Raw genomic sequence first — 19,700 nt, 5'->3', positions numbered from 1 at the left:
TGCTCTAGGCAAACAAGGTCTCCCAGTTTCCAAAGTGACCTTATCCAGGTGGTTGTCTCAAATTATTACCTTCATTTATCAATTGAGAAACAAAGAGTTGCCTATCAAACCGAAAGGTCATTCTACTAGGGCTTTGGCCACCTCTGTAGCTTTCCAATCTAGGCTGCCCATGGATTCTATTTGTGCAGCTGCCACGTGGGCAAATCCTCATACTTTTATTTCTCGATACAAGCTAGATATGGTCTCCAGGAGCAGAGCTGACTTTGGTTCCACTGTTCTAAAGAGTCTGTTCCAATGAGCCGCCCAGGATTGTAGGTGCTAGGGACGCTGTCCCAACCAGCAAGAACAAAGGCGAGATAGACAACTTAACATAAAGAAGTTATGTACCTGCCATAACATTCCATGTTAGTTGTCTTCATCTCACCTTCCTTCTTGCGTCCCACCCTCCGTCCCTCTGTCCTATTGGATCGAGAGGAGTTTTGGTTTCACTGGCTGAGTGTTCACTGGTTTGTTTCCTCTACTGACTTAGAAAGTATGATAGGTATGATCAACCTGTTTCTTGAGAAGGTTGTTTCTCTGATTAAGTCTGGGGTTAGCTATTACAAACGAGATCTGGGTAGCTAGCGCTAGGCATCATGGTATAAGGGAGCCAGTAAACAGCTCTCGAGCTATAGAAGATGGGCGAGTCGGAGCCGAGGATTGACTCCATTCCCAACCAGCAAGAAGAAAGGCGAGATGAAGACAACTAACATGGAACGTTATGGTAGGTACATAACTTCTTTTTCTTTGCCAACAAATCTACTGCATTAACTTTTTTACTGACCGTTGATACACCATCTACATAGAAAGTAGGGTTGCAGCTTTCTATATGATCAACTTGCTTTCTTGAGTGACCTTTCTTAATAACTGAATGAGGCTTGCTTGATTTACAAAACTTTTGAAAGTGGTTCCATTTGTTACACTTTTGGCATTGCTGACCAAATGCTATGCACTTTTCTCTTTTAGACTCATGGTTGGCACCACATTTGCTACAGTTAACAATAAGACTTGACTTGGGTTTTGCTGACTCACTATTATACTGTACTTAGCATACCCTTTTTACTGAGCTAGTCTTGGAACTTGCTAGAAAGCTACAGGTTTTCCCTGTCACACCCATAGTGGTTGCTGCTGCCATGTCTTTAGGCCTGTTTCTACTTGCCACATGTTGTATGTTGTCTATGTTTGCTCTAGAGGCTATTGAAACCATGCTCTTACCACTTATAAGCATACTTAACGTGCTTTTCTGTAAGCTCATGGATTTGACAAATCTCTATGGCTTTGCTTAATGTTAAATCACTGTCACAAAGCAAAATCTTTCTCACTGCAGCACTAACACCTCACTTTATTAACTCATTTTTCAAGTCACCAAATCTGCACTTTTATCCTTATTTCTCAAGTCAGTGATATAAGCTGTCTTTTGACCTGACTTTTGGTCTCTTGTATAAAATAAGTGCCTCTCTAATGAACATTTGTCTCTGGGTTGCACATTTCTCTAAATTTATGCTCTAAGCACTCAGGGTCTTTCCTTGATTCAGCTGGTACCACAATGTGATGGTTTCCCCCCTCTCCTGCATATATTTCTGGTGCATACACAAGTGAATGCTGTCTTTCAATAGCTTCTGACCCAGCTAAGTTAAGCAAAATGAATGCCGTTGTACATGCATCTTTATCAGAAAAAGCTGCTTATATGAAAATATCACATTTCTGCTTGAATACTCTCCAATTCTCTGCCATATTATGATCAAACACAAGTGGACCTGGTCTGCGAAATGCCTCTGCAATATCAGCACACAGTAGTGAAGGTGCTTGAAATCATGTATGAACCCACACTCATAAATATGCCAGAACTTTATGCCAGTACTTGTAATTATGCCCAGTAGCACAATAAATTCTTTGAAATAACTTAACTTTGCCATATAAGTCTCTGTAGCAGAAGAACAATTATGAAACCACTCCTTATCAGTATAAGAAATACTTCAAAATGGCTGTACTTTGCTAATAAACTATACGCAATGGAAAAAGCTCAGAGGAAGAAGCACTTTGAGATGAATGCACTTTACAAATACTGTACACAGTACACAGCACAAGAACTGTACATTGTGAAATACCTATGTACAGTGTAAGAAACATTTTGAAATGGCTGCTTTCTGTGAATAAATAAACACAGCACAAGAAACTTTTCGAAATGGCTGTACTTTGACTGCACTTTGCAATACAGCTGTATTTTGCACATAGCAAACTCTTTGAAGTAATTGCACTGTAGTAAAGTGCACACTCAGATACTTCAAACATCTCTAGTTATGCTTTGAATGGCTTCGGACAATGTGAAATAGTAGTTTGTGCCCAAAGCACGGTCTTTTACTAAGAAAAGCATGCAGTCACCTTGCTCTTTAAGCTTAATTTGTCCTTTTGTTGTACTCATTATGCTCTTTTAATCTGTTATCATGCTCATTGTACATTTCTTGTGCCCGTTTTACTGTAAACATGCTTGTTATACAAACCAAAGGTAATTCTGAGTCCCATATGAATAGTTTTGCTAGTTTTATCAAATATCGTGGTTTCGAACATTTTGTTTAATAATGCGGTTTGTGCCTTTCGTTTGCTTAACAATACATTTTTGTGCTACTCGTTTGATTAATAATGCATTTTGTGCCTTATAAATATGCTGTTTCATTTTCTTTACCCAATAAATTATTTGTGCAGTTTTCTTTACCTTTAGCCTGTTTCTGGCCCTTTTTTTGTTTGTCTGAACTCAGTTTCACTCAACCTACTTAGTCTGCCTTCACCTTCAATTCTGCACCTCATGGCCTGAAGTAGTTGTTCTTTTAATCCTGGTTGTGACACCATGTTGGACGTCTGGTCAGGATAAAACAGACAAACATTCATGGGTTCAGTTCAAGCAGCTTTATTATGCACAAACACATCATAAATGAGGCTTTGTAATGTAAACTTAAATAAACTTATAAACAGATTGACTACCACACTCATACATGTTAACACTCTGGCTTTTCTGTCAAAATGGCACTGCTGCCTGCACGTGCTCAGTATTTATATCCACATGCTTACATCTGGAAGTGCTTCTTAAAGGTACATACACATGCTCTGATCTACAACAGTGACCTAATATTTGACCGTCATGTGTCTGTTGTTGGAACAAAGTCCTTCTGTATTGCACAACTTGTAAACAAAAGGAATGGACCTAGATCTAGTGATGTCATTGCCCACATTTACTCAGTCCTTATTAGGCCAGTCATTGAAAATAATGCCCCCTTTGTTGTATGTCCAGATGCATGCAAAAACTGCAGTGCCCACACCATGCCATACCTTACTAAAAGGATACAAAGTCTAAACAACATGTTCTACATGGACCAACTCAAAGCCCTGTCACTGTACTCTGTATCCTACAGACTGCTAAGAGATTACCTGCATCTAGCGTGCAAGGCATTCTCCAGTCCATTGTTGATGGATTTATTGCAAGTCAAATGGCATCAGAAACAGAGAGTCTATGAATCTAAACCTCTCCTACAACATCAACAGAACAGTTTAGAGGGGCATGTATATTTCGCAGAGGATACTGCTGCTGTGGAACAGACTCCCCATCCACATAAAACAAAGTTCATCCTTGTCCATTTTCAAGTGCAACTTAGATCTATGGATGGGAAACAGAATATTTATCCCAGGACTGCCCCCTATACTACTAATGGACATAGGCATCCCCTAAATGCCTTGTCCCATGCATGGGTCCCTTCAAATTATCTATGATATGATCCCAGTTATTTTCATTGGGGTAATACATAATTATCAACCATGGGATGGGTAAGGGCAATCTATATCCAAGTGAGATGGGTTGTTTCAAGCACAAAAAGGGAAGATGGCTTGGTATAAAGTGGCCCACAAGGGCAGCTAGCCTAGTACTTACCTAGAAACCTATAATGTTAAGTTGTCAATCTCGCCTTCATTCTTGCTGGATGGGTTCGGATCCGATCCTCGGCTCCGACTCGGCCAGTACTAAAGCTCGAGAGCTTATTCCACCGGCTCGAGGCTCCCCTATATCCCACAATGTTAGGCGGTAACTACTCAGATCTCGTTTGCCGCTTAGCTGACGAGGTGCTTTCTTCTACCGGCTCTGGCAGGTTACTGAGTTTTTTTTTGTCAAAAACTTAAATTTTCTACCCCTATCCTTTCTATTTAGTTTAGTTTTTAATATAGAGTATCCCTTTAGTTTAAATCGGGTCTCCCTTGTGTTTGTATTCCCTTTTTATTCCCTTTTAACTTTTAGGCCTTTGGCCCACTCCCTTTTTTCCCGTGTCTTTTCAGTGTGACTGGATTTTCATTTGGTTAAAGGGTGTGTCTGTGTGTTGTGTCTGTGTTACATACAGTCTATTTAGGATGTCTAAAGACTCCAAGGTCTCAGGCTTCAAGAAGTGTGATTCGTGCTGTCAGAAAATGTCTCTGACAGACGGTCACACTTCTTGTGTCTATTGCCTGGGACCTTTGCATCTGCAGGACTCATGTGCTGTTTGCCATGCATTCAGCCCTAGAGTCCTGCAGGAACGCAAAAGCAAACTTATACTTCGAGGCTTGTTAAAGCCTGAAGGCCCCTCGACCCAGTCTGCGTCGGGAAAGCCTTCAAAGACTTCCAGGCCGTCGGCTCCAGATTCAGAGCCATCTGCTGGGAGCATTAAGGCTGCTTCGACATCGGCTCCGGTTGGAGTCGATGTTTCGAAGTCTCAAACCGTTACCTCGGCTCCGGCTGGAGCCGAGGTTGTTAAGACTCAGTCGGCTCCGATACTCTTATCGGAGCCACCTTCAAAGAAGAGGTCGAGGTCCCCTTCCATCGGCTCCATCCATTCGGCTCTGGGATCCCCTCTTCTGTTGGAGCGGAGCCATAGGTCTCATTCCTCTCGGTCCTCCAGACTGTCCGACCATGACTTACAAAGGGTGGTGAGTAGACTTCTCAAGTCTGAGGCACTGGCCCAAATGCTGCATAGCCCTACTCAACAGTCAGCGGCTATTCCCATCCCTGCTTCTATTCCTCCTCAGACTCCTTTGAGTTCGGAGCCAGGGCTCGTCGGAGCCGATACCTTCCCTTTCGGCTCCGTCATCTGCTCCGATTTCCTCCTTGGAGGGATCTCGGCGCCGAGCTTCCCTCGTCGGCTCTGAGGGGGCGAGTGGCATCGGACCCTTGTCCAACCCCATTCTCCCTCTCGGAGCGTCTGCGCTGGTGAGTTCGGCTCCGACATCGGCCTCGGAGCCGTCCCTGTCAGTGCCGGGGGGGGGTCCTTGTCTCCTCGGAGCGGGGACCTTCGGCCTTGGCTGATCGGGGTGCCTTCGAGGTCATGCGGAGCGTGCTAGACCCAGTGTCTACCCCACAGTCGGCTCCGTCAGCTCCTCCCTCTTCAGTGCCTGCGGTGGTTTCTACCCACCCCCTTGTAACAGACCGTAGAGAGCCAGCTCCTCAGGTTTCCCCATTGGGAATATCCTCCTCTTCCGAGGCCTCTCCTGATCCGGTAGGAGAACCCCTCGGAAGAGACAGTGCAAGCGGAAGCAAATTGACTCCCCTGAGTCTATCACTTCTGACACCGACTTGGAGGAATCTGAAGGTTCCCCTCGGTCCCCCTCTGAGGATGTCTCTTTTGCTGACATCCTTGAAATCCTTAAACAGAGGGGGAACTGGCCAGCCCTTAACCCTTCAGAGGAGGAGTCGGTTTACCTTGAAGCGTTTGGCTCTCACCCTTCCACCTCCTGGGTGTCTCCTCCCTTTGACCCCCTCATGGAAGTGGTGGCAAGGAAGGCTTGGACGTCCCCTGATTCAGTGGAACCTACCCCAAGGAGGCCATCAAAATTTATTACTGCCCCAAAAGAGAAACAGTTCGTATCCAAAGGTGTCTCTGTTGATGCCATGTTGGTGGCCGCAGCCACTAAGAAGGAGTTAGCCGATCCTTCGGTACCTGTCCATCCTCCTAATAAGGAGTCTAGGACCATGGACAGGTATGGTAAGCGGATGTTTTCCTCAACGACCTTTGCCATGCGGTCGCTGAACTACTTGTGTCACTTCACCCGTCTCCAGAGGGATTTACTCAAGGATATGGGTGAGGCCATGCAGGATCCAACAGCTGAGGGGTTCCAAGACAAAATGAACTCCCAGTTGGCAACCCTGAATTCGATTGTCAACTCCTCCATGCGGCTTATCATATGCGGCTGATGGGACGAGTAAGGCCGCAGGCACAGGTGTAGCTTTACGACGTCACGTATGGATGCGGCTTTGCAATTTTGCGGACCCTTTCAAGGCGTCCTTCACCAATTCCCCCTTTGATGGCTCAACTTTGTTTGGACCTCAGGTGAAGGGTACATTGACTAGGTGCGAGCAGGAAGGTAAGACTCTCTCTGCCGTGGGAGTCTGTTTTTCTACCCCTTCCAGACCGTATCCCAAAGGTCAGAGGGGGGGGTGTGGTTCCGCAAACCACAGGGAATCTCATCTGATGCACAAAGTCGATTCCCCTCTAGAGGCAGAGGGGGGAAACAACAATAGACGCCGCCCCAGGGGCAGAGGTGGTCCGCAAAACCAGGGTAGCAGAGAAACTTTCTCTGATAAACCCTTTCAGCAACCCTGAGGATTCTGAAGAGGTCTCCAGGTGGGAGACGAAAGCGCTCAATCCTTTGTATTCTGTATGTTGGAATAAACTTTTCGTGTTACACAGCCGTGGAGTTGGGTGTTTGGTTTTGCACTGTTGGATTTCCTGTGGTTCACTTGCTGGACTTTGATGTTTTGTCTGCTGCTTTAAAGGTTCTTTAATCCCTGAGGAGCTGCCCGGCTGTCAACCTTCGGAGGCAGACGGGGGAAGATTATCACTGTACCCAAAAGCCTGGCTTTCCCTCACTCAAGACAAATGGGTACAGTCGATCATATCTGAGGGTTACAAAATCCCCTTTATTCACATCCCATCCCAACCCAAAGGATCCCTTCCAGACGTTCCACCCAGTCTAAGGGAACAAGCAGCATTAGAAATATCAAAGCTGCTGTCAAAAAGAGCTATCCAACCAGTCCCAGCAGACCAGCAAGGATCCGGAATCTACTCCAAATTCTTTTTGGTACCAAAAAAAACAGGGGACTGGAGACCAATACTGGATCTCAGCAAGCTAAACAATTATGTCAAAAAAACAAAATTCCGGATGGTCACGCTACAGTCCATACTACCCTTCTTGGGTCAGGACAATTGGATGTGCTCGATAGACCTTCAGGATGCGTACTACCATATCAAAATGCACAGACGCTCCAGGAGGTTTCTCCGCTTCAGGCTGGGAGCCAGTCACTACCAGTTCAGAGCCCTGCCCTTTGGTCTCACTACAGCCCCCCGAGTGTTTACCAAATGTATGGCAGTGGTCGCGGCTCACTTGAGACGTCAAGGATTCCAGGTGTTTCCATATTTGGACAACTGGCTCCTTACCGCCACCACCAGGCATCAACTGCTTCTATCCAGAGACTTCACCATCCAAACTTGCCAAGCACTAGGCATTTCAATAAATTTCGAAAAATCTGCCTTGTCGCCTTGTCAATCTATTACCTTTATAGGCGCTACCTTAGACACAGTTCATCTTTCCGCCAGACTAACAGAGCAAAGAGTATTGGATATCCGCAAACAAGTTTACCTTCTACTTCAGTGCAACAAGATCAAAGCCAGGGTAGTCTTGAAGGTATTAGGACTCATGGCAGCTACTATTACACTTCTCCCCTTAGCTCGTTTTCACATGTGGATCCTCCAGTGGATGCTGTTTTCTCAATGGTCCTTCCAACAGCTCCCGATGTCTCACATCATCCTACTAACTCAATCATGCAAGAATCACCTGTCTTGGTGGATCACATCACCTCAAGTTCTCCAGGGCAGACCCTTCATTCCTCCCCCCCCCAGTCGCCACGGTGACGACAGACGCCTCCCTGATCGGGTGGGGGTGGGGGGGCATTATGAGGGCAGGACAGTCCAGGGCACGTGGCAATCTTTCGAGTGCCACTTGCACATAAATGTCTTAGAGATGAGAGCAGTGCTTTTAGCGTTGCAAGCCCTTCAGGGCTCTCTTCCCACAGGGACTATTGCAATTCAGACGGATAACATGTCCGTAGTGTGGTACATCAACAAACAGGGCGGAACCAAGTCCTACCCCTTATGTCGAGAGGCACTCAGAGTTTGGCAGTGGGCGATTTCTTCTCAGCGTTTTCTGATAGCAACGCACATTCCAGGGAAGTCCAAAGTGATTGCGGACAAGTTGAGCAGGGCTATTCTCATGCCTCACGAGTGGTCTCTAAAAAAATCAGTGCTGGAAGAAGTCTTTCAAAGATGGGGCCGGCCTTGCTGCGATCTTTTTGCTACTCCCCAAAGCAGCAAGTGTCACGACTTCTTCACCCTCTTCCCTTTACCAGGCCAACCCACCAGAGATGCTCTAGTCCACGATTGGCCTCAGGGACTTCTGTATGCTTTCCCTCCCTTTCCTCTGATCTCTCAATTAATTCAGAAAGCTATTGCCTCGAGAGTCACCATGATCCTCATTGCCCCTTACTGGCCTCGACAGATATGGTTTCCGTTCCTCCATCATTACCTCTTGGAGCAGCCTTGGCATCTGGACCCAGTGCCAGATCTTTTGACTCACCAGTCGGGCCAGCTGCACCACTCCCTCCAATCTCTCAACCTCACAGCGTGGTTTCTCCGATTCCTACCCTAGCCAGGCTTCCCTTAATCTCTCATCCGGTCCGTAACATCCTGATAGCCTCTCACAAGTCTTCTACCAGAAGGATTTACAATAGTAAGTGGAAACATTTTTCCTTCTGGGCAGCATCAAAAAATATAGACCCCTTCACTGCACCTATCCAGTCTATCCTAGACTTCCTGGCAGAGCTCTTTCATTTAGGCTCTTCCTCATCTACCATTAGAGTACAACTAGCTGCTATATCTAACTTTCATGTAGGTGTCTCGGACTCCAGTATCATGTCCCATAAACTCTGCAAAGCCTTTTTAAGAGGTGTCTTTTTGCTCAAGCCCCCAATCAAAGATCCCCCACCTCAATGGGACTTGAGTTTGGTCCTAGCATCCTTGATTCTCCCCCCTTCGAACCTGCGGCTTCATGCCCTCTTAAGTTGCTCTCATGGAAAACACTTTTTCTAGTAGCCATAACATCAGCTAGAAGGGTATTTGAACTTCATGCTCTTTGCAGTCGTCCTCCTTACTTAGTTTTCCATAAAGACAGGGTGTCCCTCTGGACTAATCCGTCCTTCTTGCCTAAGGTTTCCTCTGAGGCAAACCTAAACCAGACTATTGATCTCCCCATCTTCTTCCCTGATTATTTCAACAGGTCGGAACAAAAGTTACATTTTCTAGATGTTCATCGCCAACTTAGATATTATTTAGACAGGAATAAACAGTTCAGAAAATCTGATCAGCTCTTCCTGTCTTATGCGGAAGGGAAATTGGGCCTTCCAGTTACTAAAGTGTCCCTTTCAAGATGGCTTACCTCAATAATTACCTTCATCTATGAAATCAGACATCAAAAACTGCCTTCAAGACCTAGAGCTTATTCAACTAGGGCATTAGCTACATCTGTAGCTTTTCAGGACAGGCTACAAATAGATTCCATTTGTGCAGCAGCCACTTGGGCTTCTCCTCATACCTTTATCTTGCATTACAAATTGGATATGGCCTCCAGAAACCGTGCCAACTTTGGTTCCACTGTTCTCAAGAGTCTGTTCCGATAGGCCACCCAGGGTAAGGTGCTAGAGACGCGGTCCCATCCAGCAAGAATGAAGGCAAGATTGACAACTTAACATTAAGAAGTTATGTACCTACCATAACGTTCGATGTTAGTTGTCTTCTTCTCACCTTCTTTCTTGCGTCCCACCCTCCTTCCCCCTAGCCTGGACAGACCGATAGGAATTTTTGGGATCTTCCATTGGGGTTTTTCCTTCCCACATGTTCTACCACCTCTATTCTCCCTTTTATGTTTGTGGTAGCTTACCTACAGGTTTATATATAGAGGTGGGTTCCTTTTCTCTCTTCTCCATTCTATGGAGACCAGAAATGCTTGGTTTTAGCTATCAAACGAGATCTGAGTAGTTACCGCCTAGCATTGTGGGATATAGGGGAGCCTCGAGCTGGTGGAATAATCTCTCGAGCTTTAGTATTGGCCGAGTCGGAGCCTAGGATCGGCTCTGAACCCATCCAGCAAGAAAGAAGGCGAGAAGAAGACAACTAACATGGAACGTTATGGTAGGTACATAACTTCTTATTAAGATGGTACACTACATTATATTAGTTACTTTGCATGGATTTTTATGTGTTTGCATGGCTTATTTTTGTAATTTGTCTACCATAGGTACTTCTCCTTAACAGGAGACATGCCAGCTGTAGTTGTATAGGACACGTGCAAGCAGACTTCATTATCTATATTGGCATGAGCTCATCATTGACCTCAATAAAGCAAGCATTGAAGGTTAAAGCTGTAACAGCCCAGGTGACACAAGTTCAGGTGTCTGAGACACTGGCATGGAGGAATTTGTCAGAGGGTGTTCATCAAGATGCTTCCTGAGGGGAGACATGATCTACAAAGGGGAGTAGCAATCAGACTATTTTGACAAATGCAGGGAACTGGTGGGGAACCAAAGATAGGTCATAGCATGACCACCACCCCCTTCATCCAGCAGCAAAATCAGTTGCTGTCACCAATCACAAGAAAGCTCTTAAGGTCCATGCTGGCACCAGATCACTTGGAGAAGTCCAGGAAATGGAGAAGAAGCAGGTAGACCTGGTGATGGATGAGAGGCACTATGACAACAATGGGGGAGGGTGCATCGACCTCTACAAGTATGATTATGTTGTTGTTGTTTGTCTTTTCAGCTTTTCCCGGTTAGGGGTTGCCACAGCGGAACTTCGGACCGCTAATGATTGGCAGTAGATTTTCACAAACGCCGAGGTGCCAGCTCAACGTTCAACCTTCAATGAAGGCACGCCCATTTACGCATGTCTTTCGAACGCCCACCCAACCACGGGGAGGACATGCAGACTCCACACAGAAGGCACTCCCCGCACTCCAGCCGAGAATCGAACGGGAGAACCTCTTGCTGTGAGGCAACAATGCGAAAATAAAAATGGCCAAAACCAATCTGTGTTTACCTGTAAGTAAACCTCAATGCTATGATCTTCTTTTACAGTGACCTTTCCATGTAAGATATACTGAAATGAAGAGTTTTCTCGCACTGTTTATTTTGAGGAAGAGACCTCATTGAAGTATAAATATCCTGTTCCTATCCTTCTTTGTATTTGAGTTTAGATACATGTCCTTGAAGTATACCTGCTGTAATTTGCAAATAACTTGTGTGCCTGCACTCAAGTTGCTGTGCCTGTGTTTATCTGAAAACTAGGAATTTTTCACAGGGAGACATAAAAATGGCATGAGGTGACAGTGTTTTGTATAAAAGATATGTAATCTGACTGTAGGAGCAACAGAGGAAGACTGTCAATAACTTTACAGATTAAGCTATGGCTACTTGAAAACAGGCTGGTTGGTGAATTAAGTCATTTGGTAGAATTCCAAATTTTGTAATACTGCAAGTGTTTCTTACAAACCACTCTGCTTCTTAATAATGACCTTAGTGCTCATTTAACTTTTTTCGTATTTTAGCTATCCTGATAGATGAATGTACCTCAATGCCATTTTGTGTATATTCAATTTATTTTTAATAAGAAGTAATATAGTGGCCACATTTTTTTTACACAATGAACAATTTTTCCTCTATAGGTGATACAAATTTGAAGAACCAAACTCTTTCATCTGAGCAGCAACTAGGCATAAAAATGACTGTAAGGTATGCTGTGTATTAATTTTTATTGTTATTTTTAAATGTTTGATGTTTGTGTACTCAGATGTTTGTGTGTGTTGGAAGTGGGTCTCATAAAATTATTATGGATATTTCCCCATAGTTCAGATTAATATTGTGAACTTGCAATTAGTAAAACTACAGAAGAACATTCAAAGCCAAGGTTAAAATGCATAATAATATACTTGTGATATTTTTATGAGTCCTTGAATATACTCCAGTTATACATTGCCTTCTAGTTGAAACTGTTTATCTTTATGAAAAATAATTTGTTGACTTATTTTCATCCGCAAAGCAGATATCTGCTACCTAGTCTTGTAAAAGCTGTAGGGCCGCTAGCCTAGTAACCTCCTAATAACCTATTTTTCATTCACTGAATAGGAAGTGTCTTAACATTTACATAATCCACAGCTTAAGAGGATTCTCCTGACAAAACTTAATCTTCTTCAAGTAGTCCCCTCAAAGAATCTTAAAATAGCCAGTCTTTAACTATGCTGGAGAAATTCTTAAAAGAGAAGTAGATCCTCACTGTCCACTTGTTTACTACTGGTTGTCAGGACTTGAGCTCTGTTCTAGTTCAGTTCACTTATCACAAATTTCTCAGTAAATTTGCTGAATCTAGTTTGAGTTACGAAAGGTTACATTCCCACTCCCAGCCTATCATGGACCACAGTCCCATTGCCTAGTAGATCGTCATGCATTCTAACTGACTCTTTTGCAGGGTTTGCCATCTTCCAGCAAGGACCCTTCCCAAGATACAAAAAACAGAGAACATGTTCACATTATAGTCCAATTTTACGAGCCTGCATTTACGGCAACTTCAGAACAAAATTGTGCTTTCAATCTTTATTGTTAACTGACTTAAAGGACAGATGTCTTTCGTGAGATCATAAGGGGGCCTGAATCACCCTGCACACCAAATTTTGGGTCTGTGTCCTTACACCACATACTGTCTAAATATTCTGTCTTCAGGGATGCACCAATTTGGACTTAAGTAAATACAATTTTTCCCCTTTTCTTCAAGCTGGTGGAAGTAGATGTTTTGGCTGCTAGAGCATAAATCCACCTCTGTAAGAAATACATTAAAGTTAGCTGCATATAGTGTCCTAATTCATTTGTCTAATGCAGCATTGGAACTTAGTGGCTGCTGAGGTGAGAGTCAAGTGGTCAGATATCAGTATCACAAAGTAGACCTCATTTGCCTCATTTTATTTCTTTGGAATGTTCCAGATAAAAAAAAATGATATGTTGAAAATTTTGTTCTGAAGTTGCTGTAAATGCAGGCTCACAAAACTGGACTGTAATGTGAAAATGTTCTCTATTTTTTTGTATCTTAAGAAGGATCCCTCCTGGAAAATGACAAACACTACAAAAGAGTCAGAATGCACTCTGTAGCCACAGTGTGATGTAAACAGAAATACTGGAGACAGCAGAACAAAAATGGGAACATTCATCTTCATCCTCACTGTGTTAATAGGAAAAAGTGGCCATGCTTTCAGTCTTATTGTTGATGAAAGGTTCCAAAAACTAGATCTAATGTTGTCGTTTTTATTTTTCCTCAACAAATAGGTTATGGATCAGATCCTTGGATCTGACTCAGCCCCATACTTTAGATTTTGGATCCAACTCTCGATCTCCACTCTTGAGTGCCTCCCTCTACCCATAATGCCCTAGTCCATTCTTATTACCACAGATGCCATTTGCCGCTATTGTGTTGAGGTGTAGGTTCCTTCTCTATGAGCATTTTGTAAAACTTGTTGCATTTTTTTCTTAAGTGAAAGCTAATTAATTTTCATTTATATCCATTTTATGTACAACCTTTCTCGGTTTCCTTTTCTTCTCATTTACTGTAATTTATATAGTATATCCTTTTTACCATAGTTAGTAACTTTCTCTTATTTACTCTTTTGCTCTATCTACCCACCATTGCAGATTAATTATTTATTATCGTTGCTGGTAATGTCTTCCTTTCTTTCTTAATTAAAAAAAAAATCTTATTTCTTTAATTTCCTGTCTATCATCCTTCAACTGTCATAGCTGACAAGCTGACAGGATTTAAAAAAAATGCACTTGTGGGCATAAAATCCCACACGGAGTGCATGTATTGTCTCGGAGCAACTCATTTAAACACTAGCTACTGTATATGTCTTCCTTTAACACCAGAGCGTTAGTTGACAGATTCAGCAAACTTGTATTGAAGGGTCTTCCTCCCCCTTCTGTAGCTTCCTCAGAGGCTAAAACCCCCAGTAAAAGCTCAAAAGCTCCTTTGGAGTGTAGGAAGCGCTCCCCATTGCAGTCCCCAAGGACTTCCTCGGAATTGCCTTCTAAAGTTGCAAAGATTTTGGATCCAGCATCCTCAAACCCGAAGGTCCGCTACTCAGATCCAAAATTTCCGGATCCTAAACCTTGGATCCGATTGTGATTTTAGCAAGCCCTGCAGCTCAGTTACCAAATCCTAAGCCCTCAGATCTGAAGCCCAGTACTTCACATACTCCAAGAGCTCACACCCCAGAATTCATTTTGGATCTGGTATCTTCTGTGCTTCATTCCCCTTTATGCAAACTCCCAAAAAGCACTCTAGGTCCCCATCTACCACATCCTGTAGGTTCTCCAGAAGTCTTTCAGAAGCAGATGTGAATAGGATGATATGAAAGTTCCTCAAAGCTCAGATCCAGATTTGAGTCTTCCACCCACTTCTCACACAGTACTGTCTCCTTCTCCAGTCTGTCCTTCAGTTTTGGAGCCCCAGGATCAGATGGCTCCTAGCGGTCCAGAGTCATATCCAGAAAGAATCACTTCAACTCAGACAGCATCCCTGACCAGTTCTAATCCGATTCTATCGGATCGGAATGGGTGCTGAAGCGATAGTGTCAGATCCATGGGGCCAGGATCAACTCCGATGTTATCGGATTCATACCTGCCCGTCAGATCCTCGGTGCTGGATAGCTTGGTTCTGGTCCCTTCCTTCAGGCATGCATCCAGTCAGAGTAGTGATCTTCCCGTACTGGAAGTCTTGGCTGTGGTGCAGGTAGCCACAGCTTCTACTTGTCTGTCTGCCCTCGAGGTTACAAAAAGAGCTTTTTCTGTCTCTAGAAATCTGGCCTCTCATCCCTGGAATCCACTTCCTATTCCCTCTTCGGTTGCGAGCTGTGAGTCCATCAGACCTATTCCATAGGGACAGCTATTTCCAGCTAGCTTCCACTCAGTTCCTGTAAAGGAACCCCCCCCCCCTCTTCTGACACCTCCCCTGAACATCCCCCAGAGGCGAGCCATCAGAAGCAAATGTGCAAGAATAGGCACATAGTTTCCCCACTGGAATCTCTCACTGAGGATACTGATTTTAAAGAAGGAGAAGGGTCCCCCAGATCTCCTTTGGAGACATATTAGAGATCCTTTGGCAGAAAGGTGGTTTGTTTTCCAATAATCCCTCTCCAGAGGAATCAGTATTTTTGTAAGCTTTTAGTTCTGGCCCATCTATGTCTTGGGCCTTGGTGACTACAGACACCTCCCATTTGGGGTGGGAAGCATTACATGGGAAAGACTGGCCAAGGCATGTGGTCCCCTCAAAAGACCAATTTCCATATCATTGTCCTGGAGATGAGAGCAATCCTTTTGGCACCGCAGGCATTCAAAGATACTGTTCTCTAGGGAGTGTTGCGATTCAGACCGACAACATGTCTGTAGTCTGGTACCTCAACAAACAAGTGGGAACCTAGTCTTACCCTCTCTGCAGAGAGACTAATGAAAGTGTGGCAATGGGCGATCTCTGCCAACCGCTTTCTAGTTGCAACGCACATTTCGGGGAGAACCAACGTACTAGCGGACAAGTTAAGCAGGTCCATTCTGATCCCTCAAGACTGGTCTTTCAAACAAACAGTGGCAGTAGAAATTTTCCATTGTTGGAACCAACCTTTGCTACTACCTGTTTGCATCCCCCCACAACAACAGGCTTTTTTCCCCATTACATACCATTCTATTATTCTCGCAAAAAGACTCCACCAAAATGGTTTGTAAGAGTAAGTGGAAAAGATTTTTCTTGTGGGCATTGAGAAATAATGTTGACCATTTTTCCATCCCAGTCTCTGTTGTTGTTGATTTCCTGGCTGCACTTTTCAAAGAAGCAGCTAGTCTTTCTACAATCAAATTAAACTCGCAGGCATTTCAGATTTTCATTTAGGAGATAAAAATTACTCTGGCCTCTTCTAAGTTATGTAAAGCTTTTCTTAAAGGCACTTTTCTCCTTGGACCTCCTATAAAGGATCCTTTACATCCCAGAGATGTTGATTGTTGTGCTACGACATCTGGCTCCGAAACCCTTTGGACCTTCAGCAAAAAGTGATTTAAAATTCTTTTCATGGAAAACCGTTATTTTAGTAGCTATCATTTCTGCAAAAAGAATTTCTGAACTCCAGGCTCTTTCATCAAATACTCCCTATATTATTTTCCACAAAGACAGAGTAATTGTATGAACAAACCCTTCCCTTTGGTTTCTGAGCCAGACGTTGTAGCACCACAATCACATCCCAGGGAGGTAAAGGATCCTTTATAGGAGGTCCAAGCCCTTATTTGCATGTATCACTGTGTGTAACTTAAGATGCTTTATCTAATTGTGTCAACAAGGTTCTAAAATTGTTTGTAACCTTACTGATGACTGCATATTTTACTTTATTCTAAACGTTTTTATTGTTTCTAAAGTAATTTAATATATGATGACTGCATATTTTACTTAATTATAAATGCTTCTATTGCTTCTAATGTAATGTAATCTGCTAACTTGGAACTTTTCTCCCCGGGCCTCCACTGAAAATGGACATATATCCAGTCGGACCTTCCCGGTAAACAAATGTAAAATAAAATAAATAAATAACATTTTCACCTAAGGTCACCTCAGAATCTAATATTAACCAATCCATTCATTTAAAGTTTTTTTTTCCAAAATTTTCAGACAAAGGAGAATACATGCTACATCTTCTGGATGTGCACAGATAATAACGATTCTGTTTACACAGAACAAAACAAATTAGAAAATTAGATTAGCTATTTTTATTTTTTTCATCAAACAGATTGGCTAAACAGATAACTGACTGCATTTCTTCAATCTATTCTCAACAATTTTGTCCTTACCAAGACTGCCTAAAACCTACGCAACTAGATCCATGGCCACTTCATCTGTCTTTTGGTCAAGAACTTCTGTTGATGATATTTGTGCAGCAATGACATGTTCCAATGCTCATATCTTTGTTACTCATTACAAACCGGATCTAATATCCAGAAGCAAAGCTTCCTTTGGCTCACTGGTTCTCCAGAATATCCTTCCACGAGGCAACCCAAGATTAATGTAGCTGGGGACTCTGTCCCATTCGTTGATGAAGAATGAAAAGGACAACATCAGATTTAAAAGATATATCTGAAATAGGTAACTTAATTTGATCATCAACCTGTGGGACCTGTGGGTATCGGATCTGACCCGGATCCGAGCCGGCAGCTTTCCAAGCTAGAGATCCGAGCTTCCTCCCCCTTACCCATAGTACCCTGCTACCTCCTTCCAATCCTCAGATCTTGTTTGCCGCGGCTTTGTCAGGCACGAGTTTCTTGAGCTACTAGCGTTTAGGCTATTGTAAGTAAATTGTTTTCTCAAAATCTTCTAGGTTTTGTGTCTGTAGTTAGTATAATTCCCTAGTTTAAACCCCTGAGTCTTACCCTGGTAGTTTAAAGCCTAGTGAACCCTTCCCCTTATAGTGTTTGTGTGGGTGCGTTTGTGTGTTAGTTTTGAAGTCATGGCCAAGGCCCCAAAGGCCGTCTTTTCTAAGTGCACTGAGTGTGGCCATAAGCTTTCCCCACCGGATGGCCATACTCAGTGCGTCCTCTGCCTGGGGGTACCACATTTATCATCGGGCTGCCAAATTTGTGCAGCCTTTAACCCCCGGGCCCTGAGGGATAGGAGGAATAAGCTGATTCTGGTGGGTCTCCTACCCACAGAGTCGGCTTCCTCCTCCTCTCCCTCGGTGACTACAGCTGCGGCTGCTCAGCTTGCTGTCCCCTCTCCCCTGGCTGGGACTCAACCTCCCACTTCTTCCCAGGGAGAGAGAGACTCAAAAAAAGACAAGAGAGAGAGAGAGAGACGGAGAAAGAAAGAGAGAGGGAGAAAGAGAGGCATAGAAGCCACAAGCGGCAGGCCGACTCGGCCCCCTCAGCCCCACATGCTAAGCTGCTCTCCTCACCCCAGAAGATCTCCGGGCCTTCCTCACCTCGGCTCTGTTCTCCATGTTTTTCCCCTGGAGCTGGAGGAGGAGGCCTGACCATCTTCAATGTCATCGCGCCGGCCCTCCCAGCCAGCTTCGGTGGCCTCCTGTAGGTCAATCCGTAGTCTCTCTAACGCTGATATGGACCGGATGATGCATAGTTTCCTCCAAACCCAACTGCAGATGGGAGTGCTGCTGCCTTCCCCCCCTCTGGGGGGGGTGAGTTCAGCCACACTTTTTGCCCCAATAGCTTCTTCTCCGATCCACTATCGGGTTTTGGAGCCTTCGGAAGTGAGGACTCTCGGAGTCAGGGAGTCGGCTCCGATGGTTATTGCTAGCTCGACGCCAGCCATGCCCTCGAGTTTGTCGGATCCCCTTTCGGATCTGAGCTCTCGGGGCCGAGAGCCATGCCTCGGATCCGAGGGGGCCAGTGTGTCTTCGGCTCTGTTTCAGTCAGAGCACACTTCCCTCTCGAGTCTGAGAGCTTCGGCTCCGACGCCGATCCCCTCGCTGGATCCGAGGGTGTTAACCATGGAGCCCAGAGAGATCAGTTCACTCTCTGCTTTCGACGTGGTGGAGAGGGTCCTCTCGAGAGGTTCGAGACCCCCTGCTCTTTCTTCAGATACCGCCCCCCACTCCCTTGCAGCTGGGTTTGTCTTCCATCATCCAGTCCCAGGGACAGCCTGCGTTGATGCCCCAGCCCGTTCCACTGGTGGAACACGACCCTGTTGGTGAGCCCACCTCGGACAGTCCCACCGAGGAGGCCCCTCACAAACGTAAGTGTAAGAGGAGGCACTTGGACTCCCCTGAGTCCCTCACGGAAGACACCGATTTGGAGGAAGGGTAAGGTTACCCCAGGTCACCCCCCCCCGAGGACGTCTCCTTTGGAGACATTATGGAAATGCTTCACCTAAAGGAGGGTGGTCAGCCCAAAAACCTTCCTCAGATGAGTCAGTGTTCCTGGAGGCGTTCGGGGCAGGCCTGTCTACCTCTTGGGTGTCCCTTCCGGCCGAGCCCCTGGTTGACATCATCACTACCAGGGCGTGGAAGGAACCAGATACTGTAGAGCCAATCCCCAGGAGGCCAGATAGGATTCTTAGTCCCCCTGTGGAAAGGACAGCTTGGAGTAAGGGTTCCCCGGTAGATGCCATGGTGGTGGTGGCAGCCACCAAGAAGGAACTTGCCCAGGATAGTTCCTCGATCCATCCCCCTGATAAGGAGTCCCGGACGATGGATCGTATCGGGAAGCGGATGTTTGCTTCAGCTACCTTTTCCATAAGGGTGCTGAATTATTTGGCCCATATAATTAGACTTCAGCGGGATCTGGTGAAAGAATACGCTGAGTCTCCCCCTGAGTCCATGTCGGCCGAGGACAAACGGACTTTCTCGGCTCACATGGCCATTCTGAAATCTGTTTCAAACACGTTTATGCCGCTACTTTCCCATGCCACAGAGGGGGCCACTGGAGCCAGCGGGTCCGGCATCACCTTAAGGCATCACGCCTGGCTCCGGCTTTGTGATTTTGCGGAACCTTTCAAAGCATCCTTCGCGAACGCACC

General features: G+C 44.9%; 1 protein-coding gene across 1 annotated transcript in view; it reads left to right on the top strand.

The window, feature by feature from the left end:
• TBC1D32 (TBC1 domain family member 32) overlaps window positions 1-19,700 on the top strand; it is a 1,886,357-nt gene that overhangs the window by 1,422,735 nt on the left and 443,922 nt on the right. The window contains exon 24 of the mRNA XM_044086982.1: window positions 11,821-11,887. Coding sequence (XP_043942917.1) covers window positions 11,821-11,887 — 67 coding nt within the window. The remainder of the gene's footprint in view (window positions 1-11,820; window positions 11,888-19,700) is intronic.

This window comes from Protopterus annectens, chromosome 1.part1, assembly GCF_019279795.1.
Source record: "Protopterus annectens isolate FY-2018-M chromosome 1.part1, PAN1.0, whole genome shotgun sequence".
NCBI lineage: Eukaryota > Metazoa > Chordata > Ceratodontiformes > Protopteridae > Protopterus > Protopterus annectens.
The sequence above is the reverse complement of the archived record's forward strand: the minus strand, read 5'-3'. Positions and strand labels throughout refer to the sequence as shown.